The sequence below is a fragment of the Pezoporus wallicus genome, unplaced genomic scaffold, assembly GCF_028554395.1.
Source record: "Pezoporus wallicus isolate ANWC-B61680 ecotype Strahan unplaced genomic scaffold, APGP_CSIRO_Pwel_v1 contig_3019, whole genome shotgun sequence".
Taxonomy (NCBI): Eukaryota; Metazoa; Chordata; class Aves; order Psittaciformes; family Psittacidae; genus Pezoporus; species Pezoporus wallicus.
This window is the reverse complement of record NW_026639864.1, coordinates 354,701-364,666: the sequence shown is the minus strand read 5'-3', so window position 1 is coordinate 364,666 and position 9,966 is coordinate 354,701. Positions and strand designations below refer to the sequence as shown.

The window sequence follows — 9,966 nt, the reverse complement described above, 5'->3', positions numbered from 1 at the left end:
AACCCAGTACGACAAACTAGTCAGTAACTACAGTAGTTACTACTGATGAGATGGCTATCCCTGTGCTTTTTTGTCACACCTGTCCTTTTTGCAGTGAAGTTTTCTTTACCCCTGATTTGCTTTGATAAACTGATACCTTTCTAGATTTCCAGGTATGTCCACATAGTGTGTGCTGTGTTTGAATTCCGTAGGAATTTTTTAAAGAAATTAGATTACTTGTGCACTGCTGAAGAGCTATCTTGAATTGGTCACAAGCTTGAAGGTCAGTATGCACTTACAGTACAAACTGTGGAGTAGAAACCACAGAGGATTGTGAAACCAAACTCTCAGGAAATGGGGAAACATGATGGCTTTAGTATTATGTTGCCCAAACATGTTCACTGTTTACTGTGAGGTAAGCTTCTGCTGGCTTTTTCCTGATGTTAAAAATAAGTTGTGTTATGTAAATGCTGAAACGATCTGTTTTGGGAAGGCACTGCATTATCTTTGAGTCAAATATATTTGTAGTCTGACCTCATAATGCTACATTTCACCTCTACTTTTCCGTTCATCAACCAGACTTGCTACTGTTTTCTACCCACAGTCAACTGCACTGAGATCAAGTAAGCCTGTTTGGAAATAAAACTTTGATGGAGAAGCTTTATAGCCAAGCATACATATGAGCTTTCTTCTGAGTAGACGACATTTTACTGCTTTCAGTTAATGTGTACTTTAGTACCATTCTTTTAGTTTCATAGTTAAGAGAAACATGTTATATTTGCTATTTGAGAAAGAATGGACATTCATTTATTCAATTTCACTTAGAGATGAAAAACTTGATAAATTTACGTTGGCTTAAAATATGGATCAAGAATCTTGGGGGAAATCTTAGCTGCTGAGGTAGCATTTATTAATGAGAATGTTTTCAGTGGTGGCAATTCCTGTTCATCTTTTTTTCAGGAGGAATGTGAACACATTTCTATATACATTTAGGATGAAATGTTTTAAGGCAACCAGGAAGTAGAAATGTAGATTCAGTATTTGCTTTATTGTCTTAGACTTTTGAAAACCTGACAGGCAGGTGTATCTACCCAACACTGATTAAGCTAAAATATCCTTATTAGTCTTATTGCATCTCTGTTACTACATATTAACTGCATTTTCTTTTAATGTCAGCTAAGGTTTTAACTGGCATTCAGAAAAATGTCAGTGACTAATACTTGGGAAAAAATATTATGGAAAGGTTAGTTCCCAGGTAATTGTTGTTTTAGTGTACATAGAAATGTCTACTATTGTCTAATCTTAGGTAAACTATCCTTTCTCCAACATTAGAGTTGCTTTTAATTTTCAACAGAAAAAAATCTTTTGAATTTTTGAATTCTCACGGAATTACTGAGACTTTGTCTTTTCTCGGCACTGACACAGAGAAAACGGGGTACTTTTTGCAGGCTTGGGAATATTTTGCAGGCTTAGTGCAGATTCTATGTGCAGTCTTTATCTGTGGGATTCCTTGGTTATTTCAATTCTGTGTGGCAGTGGTATTTGTGCTTCTTGGCATCAGACCTTGTATCACTGCTACACACCAAGTAAGAAGCTGTCAGAATTCCCAATGATTAGTTGAGGGCTGGGGTTCATCTCTTCCTTCCCACACTGACCTCCTCACTGCTCTTTCACCCTGTCTGTACCTTGCTGGGGACCTTGGACCTGCTTCTGCATGACCTCCTCTTCACAGAGATGATTACAGCATCAAGAGTCCCCCTTACTCTGTTTGAATTTCTGAAATTAGGGGGACTTACATCCACATCCCTCTTTCACCCACTATTCTCCTGAATTATCTGCTATCCCCTGATTTTCCACTGTCTCCACACACAAAACAATCCTGCATGTCTGGTGAGCAGAAAGGCTGCCACTGACTTGAGAGCTGGGAAAGTGCATTATAGGTATTTCAAAATCTCCTCTCTGTGGGGGAAGGAAAGGGAAGGTTGCATTATCCCGTTTCTGGCAAGGCAGTGGAAGGATAGGGAAGGGAAAAACATACGGGCACATCAGGGCTGAACCAAGTCATTGCAGGCAGAAACTGGGGGCAGGGACCAAGCATCATGAGCAGCACAGTGGTATCCATACCTTGAAGTGATACTGAAAATTTTAGTATGGCTTTAATTCATGGAGCCAAGTTGTTACCACTATACCATCCATTATACTGCTGTCTTAATACAGAATCATAGAAGAGTTTGGAAAGGACCTTCAAAGGTCATTAGTTCCAACCCTCCTGCAGTGAGCAGGGACATCTTCAATGAGATCAGGTTGCCCAAAACCACATCCAGCCTGGCCTTGAATGTCTCCAGGGGTGGAGCATCTTCCAGTATTTTATGACCCACCTTGTAAAAAACTTTTCCCTCATGTCTAGCCTGAAGCTGGACTCCTTTTTTTTTATTCCAGACTGTTGTAGTAGCTTCTTTACCTTTTTTGTATTTTTATTTTTTCACTGATCTGCATCTTTTCAACTTGAAATAATTCTTTTCAGTTTAGCCCCTTACCACAGGCTTTCCTGGACTCCAGTTAGGCAAATTTAATTTGTCTTTAAAAAAGTAAGCATCTTCTAGGCAGATTTAAGCCTTTTTTCAAGCACATCTTGGGTTTGGGTTGGGAAAAATGATAAACGTTTTCTGCTGGTGCCTGTTGACAGCCGATTTCAGGCGATGGCCACTGCCTCAGAAGCGTCTTGTTCTCCAGATTCTCCATTACAGCACAAGTTCAACCTTTTTGTGCGAGTTGCAGCATGAAATGCTAACACGAGGCCATATGTAGCCGCGAGATTTTTCTTTGTCCTTCCCTCCTGGTCCTGCGCAAAACATCCTCTTTTTAGCTCAGGGTGCTGTTGCCACCTCGTGGCATTGGCCAAAACCAGCAACGAATGCGCCGTGATTTGCATCAGTTGTCGATAGATGTCGTTGCTGAGACGGACGTGGGAGGTGCGGCGGGTGGGATCTCCTTTGAGGCTTTGCCTCTGCAACGCTCAGAAATTTGTTCTGTGGGATTTCTGATTAAAGTGCCCCATCCCTTCTGTGCCAACGGTGGCAGAGTCACTGGCAGCCTTTATTTTTTGTCTTGCTCCCTTTGTTTTCTAATGTGGGCAAAGATGATGCTAGCTGTTGTCCCTAGAGAGCCTCAGATTTTGGAACACTCCAGAGTTGTTAGCCTTTAGGAGAACTGCAGTAGCCCCAGCAGACCAGAGCCTCGACAATAAATCATCTGAAGTATGTACCATGATTCAGCTTTCAGCAAACGAGATGCTGAGCTAAAAGAGTGAGAAGTCTTGTTCAGCTCTTGTTATCACATCTTCACCTCTCCTTCTCTCTCTCCCCTTTTTTTTTTTGTTGAAAATGAATTCTTGAAATAGTTTTATGAAAGTCTCGCAACAACCATGAACCCTCTCAAGTGGTATTCAGTTTGGCCTTACCCCAGAGTACAGGCTCAGCTCTTATTGTTGCTAAAGCATTCTAAGAGCTGAGAATTTGCCGTAGATAAAATACCTGAAAGGTTAGACATGTCTCTACTAAATAAACTCATTTGGGCTCCAGCAAAAATTCTCAGTTTGTTTGTTTGTATTTTTAATTGGAACTCATAGCAATCAAGAAAACCCCAACAATGAGTTTTTAATGTAATGCTGAAGAGCTTACACCTGGATTTTCCCTGCATTGCTCACTAGCATAAGCCTGCTTAATACAGGGGAGAATGAGCAAGGTACAGATTTGAGTTGTCATAACTACATCATCCAAGCCCTTATTTTCTCAGGGAAATTCTTTTGGCTGCAATTAATTTAATAGATATTTATTATAAAATAAGAATTAAAAAAAAAAGAATCAGAGGTATTTTAGGTTAAAATTGTCCTAGCCAAAAAATAAATATTAGCTATAACTGGGATCTTCCTTAAGCTGACTCCACATGCCTGTGCTAGCATTGCAGGTGGAAAACGAGATGATGCTGCTGTCACTTCCACCAGCCTCAAGTGATGATCTCTGAAGTGTGCTTTGATTATTAAAATGTTACTGTAGGTCAGGGAAAGCAAGTACTAAAAATCTTTCATCTAAGACATAAAACAGTGAGTTTTTAAATGTGTTTTGGTATTGGGAACCAACTTTTCAGCACGTGTTCAGCACAGTGTTAGTCGGTATTTTCCCCAAAAGAAATCCAGTTCTTGCAAGTACTTTTCCAGATTCTTAATGTGGCTTAAGTCAGAGCTTTAGGCAAATAATAAACTGATTTAAAACCGATTTGGAACATGCAGAAATCAATATGGTTCTTTGAATGTACACCACATAATTAGGTACATCTGGCTTGTGAATGTAAACTCTACCTAAACTGAATTTTTAAAGAGCAAACTCAGCTTAGGTTTAATAGCCATTTAAATTCCTCTTTTAATCTCTTCTAATTAAGTTTGAACCAAAATGAGATTGTTCTCATAGCTTGGTATTTTCTAGCTTTGTTTGATTTGAAATTTTATCTGGATAAGGTTTGCATTTGATATGCAAGTGGTGTTTTGGCTGTTTGCATGATTAATGGCTTTGGAGTCTTAAAGAAAAAGAGCAGTTTGTTATGTGTTATATCCAAACACTTGGATTGTTTGCTTGGGACTGGAACACAGCCCTTGCAAACTAAGACACATGTGTTTTCGCCTATGTACACAGCTTTTATATGAATAAAAATATTCCTTTTTGAAGGCAATATTCAATTTTGTGTTATGTCAGCATCACTGACATACCTTTTTAAACAACCAACCAACCAAACACGCCCCACCCCACCCCCCACCTTATTAGCCATATATCTCCAGCAGCACTGTTTAAAACATACTGTATTTAACACTAGTTCATGCCGTTTGTTTTCAAGCTCTTTTTGGCACTGTGATATTAGATTTTCTGGTTTTAATTAAAATACCCCTTTTAAATTGAAATTGCTCCAGCACTGTGTTTTGAGGCATAAGTATCTGGCAATACCTCTTTTCTTATGTCTCGCTGAGAGTGGATCTGGGGTATCTCTTCCCATGGCCTGTGGTGATGCTGTCAGTCTCTGTGTAGTGTATTAACTGCCCCCTCATTTGTGTGATGCTTTTGTGTGATTTCTGTTCCTGATGCAGGGTTTTTTTCATCTGTATATATTTGGCGATCTGGCTGTCAGATTTTTTCTTAGACTTTTCTTTCATTTTTGCAAAGGCTGCAATGTCATACAATAACACAACCATTTTGTAATAATTTTATCATAAACTACCACTGGGAAATTTACTTTTCTGTGTGACAAAACTAGCTCAGATCTGCTTCACTCTTTCCCAAACAGGAGGGTTGCACCTTCCTAAGTCTGTTCATGCAGGTCTCTGTCACTGTCTCATTCTCTTCAGCGCTGCCTTTTGCTTGGCACAGCTGTGTTGGCAGCAGCAATCTGTGTGTTCTCCTTTAAAAAAAAAAAAAGTGAAATTTTTGGTATCTGGAGAAACAGTGCAATAAGCCTGTATCAGTATCTGTTGCTGTCCTTGGTGCAAGATAGCACAAGATAACCTTGACTGTCTTTAATTTCCATCGTGTCCTTGATGAATTCCTGAACATTCAGCAACCGTCACTGATTATCATGTATCTGTGGATAGCAGCCACATCCTTGAATTTTATTTGTCACGTTTGCTTGTAAGAAATTGTTTTATATTTGCACCTGCACTGAAACCTTGTCTTCAGTAACTTGTAGCTGCTACATAAGTAAGTGCCTCTAAGTGCATGGTATGATAAAACCATTGTTATTATTAGGGGATTTGCGCAACATGATACCTACAGTCAAGGCAACAGAGTTGTATCACGGTTCACATCTCAGAAGTCATGGCATTGCTCTGTGTGTGAATTTGCAGAGCTGTTCTGAAAGAAAAAAGGTAAGCCAGTGACACCCATTCTGAGCTGAGAGCCATCCCATTCCCAGCATTGTGCTGTTCTGTGATGAAGAATGCTTATCTTGAGGCCGAAAAGAGGATCTGTGCCTTACATGCTGCTTGTTCTTATCCCTGGCTTGGTTGGGTCACAGTGAATCTGTTTGTCACCCCATATTGCTTCTTATTCTGCCAGTTCATTACCTGAAACGAAGTCTTTATACATACTTCTGCACAGCTTACTCTATGGTGAAGCCTAGGTTTTGCTTACTTTGAAGGCTGCACCGGCAGTGTGGTGTGGGGTTCCTACAATATTAAATTTCCCATATATTGCTCTTGCCATTTGGAAATTAAACAAATGGGCAGGCCTGAATAAACCACTGGCAGGGTGGAGAATGGATGCTAAACAGGAAGGTACAGAAACAGACGAGAAGGACAGCACAAGGGAGGGGGGAGAACAAGATGAAGTGCTGGATGCCAAGCATGGTGCAGCAGCTGTTGAGGGTCGCCCAGTCCATTGGGCTGGACTTTCTATAATTCTTTAATCACAAGGTAGAAACATACACCAGAGTATCTTTTGTGGGTCTGCCAATAGGTAGAAGCACAACAAGTGCTTCAACAAGTGCCTCAAGCATTATTGTCTGATTAGCCTGAAGCTTGTTTTGCAAAGGGGAAAACATGACTTTAGGATAAGGAATACCAAGTGGTGACAATCAGGCCAAAACCTGTACTTTTCAGGTCCATCTCATAGATCAACCTGCTAATGTTGTGGTTTATTTTGGCTGTCTGGCTTTCAGTGGACTGAATTTTCCTAAGCAGAAAACAGTGCCTGCATTTGCATAAATAAAACTTTTGTAGATGACATCTGTAACTGAGATGTTAGAGTTACGCTGTTACGTGAAAACCCTGAATGCTGTATGCTGAAAACAATATTTCTGACATCAATCAAAACCTAAGCACTGTCTAGGTTATCTTGACCTTTGTGTGCTTTATGGTAGAAAATATTAAATAGTAATCAGAAGTGAAGTCTGGCTGCAGCAACAACAGCTGGGCTTGTTATACCTAATCCTTTTAGTTACATAACTGCATAAACAGTACTATTAAAATCACAGAGCTAATCAAAAGTTCTCCTTTACTGTAAAATAATATTAAGCACCAAATTAACAAAGTTGCGTAAGAGCTCAAGTTTGTTTTTGCTACACTCTCTGCACAGACAGTGCCTGTTGCACTCTCTTGTGCAATAACTGAAGTAACACAACTACAGATGGTGTTGCTTTACCTCTGGGTTAGGAAATAACTTTAAAACAGCTTCTTGGTTTGCTAATTTGAATGTCTATGTGTCACTGTTGAAGTGCATAACTGAAAGCAGAACAACTTAAAACATAATGCAAGAAAACAGGTATTTTACTGTTTTCCGTGACTCTGTACCCCTCCTTCACACCATGCTTCTCCCTGTGCACCACTGCATACACGTGTGTCCCTGTGCATGTGCTGTCTGTATGTGGCAGCAGCAGAAGGCACTTTCAGCACGCCAGGGCTGTGCTGTTTGGCACCTGGGAGGATGCCTGGCTGGTGGATTTCTGCATCCTGGGACATAAGCAGTGCTGGAGCTGGCAGCAGCTCCTTGCCTTGTGCAGCAAGGTCTCAGTGCTCTGTAGAGATAACAAAGAGCTCATCCACCTGTCTAAACTAATAGGGAAGGGCTAGAAAACAAAATTGTCTCCTGCTTTACAAGCTTGTGCACCTTGAAACTCAGTACAGTTATGATCCATCAGCCTAAAAGAAAAATAAAAGGTTGTAGTGGTACTGGAATAGGTACAGAAAACGACCAGTGGAACAAGTTGGGGGCAGGCTTGTATGCTGTCTTTGCATACTCAAACAGTAACTTTTGTAAAAAGGTATTTCTGGTAAAACCTACAAGTTAACATGGCATTACTTGCAGAAGAGGTAGCTGCAGTTAGTTTCCTAATTTTATTTCAAGGTGGCTTCCAGGCATTTGAATTTAACCATTTGTCCTCTTTCTTCCATGAACTATTATTTTGTATCTTTTTTCAGAGGTACTATATAAATGTCTCATTGCCCTTCTGACAGGGCAGCATATTTGGGGATGTCATAGACATACTGCATTTATTTCTGCTTGGGAAATTTTGGATTAAAATATAACCAGCTTACCTCTTGTTCCCTTTCAGAACATTAGTTTGATGAAAACTCAAATATTTGTGAATTGGTGAAATGCATTTACAGTGATGGGTATATCACATCATATCTCAGTATGTTTTGCAAACGATACATGCAAAGAAATAATATGTGTGAGTAGTGTTTCATAACTATGTATCCGATGTTCTCCTTGTCCTGGATGAAAACTTGCATTGTGTGCCTGTAATCCACACCCACTGAAGAGTGTCATAAATTGAATATTTGTCAACTCCAACCCCTTGCTTCAGAAATGGGGAGAACTTGATTGGGCTACAGAAGAGAGATGGCATAAGCTTTCCTTATATTACTGAATGATTGCTAAAAGGCAAAGTTAACATAATCCATAGATTATACATGAAGTTATCATGGACCTTGTTTTTATTGTGTAAATGTTTGCAATCCATTGAATGTGACATCCTGGAAAAAAAGAACTTATCACCAGACAACTTTAATTATGTTAACCAAACATGGGGAGATTTTTTTTCTTTTTTGAAAAACTCCATTAATATGTAATGTCTGAAGTCTCACATTATCACTTTCTTCTCTAGAACTGTTCTAAGGCTGTGCAGGTTTTGGTTTGGTGTTTTATTCAGTAGGAGATGTATTCCTGATTCCATGACAGCTCCTCTTGAAAGTTTCTTCCTGGTACTTTTCATGTAGTAGTCCTGCTTCCTCTTTTTTGTAAACCAAAACATTAGTCTTTTTTGATGTTTTGGCATTGAGCTTCAGAATCTTGCTAGCAGTAATTTTAGCACCATTTTATTGACTATTATAGTTATTTATTTAAAATACTTATATATAATAGGATTTGTCACCTGTGTATCTAATAAGAAAATGCTTCTGTAAACAGGACTGTCTGAGCATGCACTGAGACACAAAACAGGAGCAAGGTTCTGAGCTGGGCCTGGGATGTGCTGACACAGCTGCCCATCCTTTCACAATGTCCTGCGCATTGCTGTACTAAGCCAAGGCCTAACTACAGCCTGTTCTTTCTGTGGTAACCCTGCCTTACTTTTACTAGAAATTAGGACAATTTATAAATTATGTGCTAAAACCCAAACCAAAACCAACTACATTTTTCATAAAGTAAAGGCAGAAGTTTTTTGTTTCAGATTCTAAAGGGCTATGCTTCACTCTACCCCTTGTCTTACCCAGCTTTATGACTTTTAGACTTTTAGCCACTGAAACTTAGTATGTAAAACCCTATGCAGGGTGGGTTTTAAGCCCTTCATTTTAGAAAGTTACTTCTCTTTTCTTTTCCCTAAGAGAATCTCCCCTATGAAATCTAGCTGTATCTACTGATTCTATTTTTAGAGGTTTTGTCACTGTTTTTTTGTTTTTCCTATTCCATATCATATGCACAATTTCTGATTGACGAGGGTTTTTTTAAACTTTCAGGCTGTTTACATCACTGGGCACTGGTGTTGTCCATGAACTCCATTTAATTTTCACCTGCCTTATTCCATTACTTTTACTGGCCTTCTAAGTAGAATCACAGAATCATAGAATAGTTAGGGTTGGAAAGGACCTTAAGGTCATCAAGTTCCAACCCCCCTGCCGTGTGCAGGGACACCTCACACTAAACCATGTCACCCTGGGCTCTGTCCAACCTGGCCTTGAACACCACCAGGGGTGGAGCATTCACAACTTCCCTGGGCAACCCATTCCAGTGCTTCACCACCCTTACAGTAAAGAACTTCGTCCTTATATCCAATCTAAACTTCCCCTGTTTAAGTTTTAGATTGGAAGTAAAATTATTGGAGTTCATTGGGTGCAGACTCTGAAGAAGGTGATAATCCTCATGATCAAATACCATTAAAAGTTGCTGCTTAACCTAAGATCAGAAAATTACCTACCTAAACACTCTTTGGTCTGGTTAGAGTCTTTTC

At 39.6% G+C, this 9,966-nt stretch overlaps 1 protein-coding gene across 1 annotated transcript in view; it reads left to right on the top strand.

Annotated features, from left to right (window-relative positions):
* Positions 1 to 499: 499 nt before the first annotated feature.
* The window catches only part of TNFAIP8 (TNF alpha induced protein 8), a 32,186-nt gene continuing 22,719 nt past the window's right edge, over positions 500 to 9,966 (top strand). The window contains exon 1 of the mRNA XM_057416676.1: positions 500 to 602. Within this exon, the coding sequence (XP_057272659.1) occupies position 602 (1 nt within the window). The 5' untranslated portion in view covers positions 500 to 601. The remainder of the gene's footprint in view (positions 603 to 9,966) is intronic.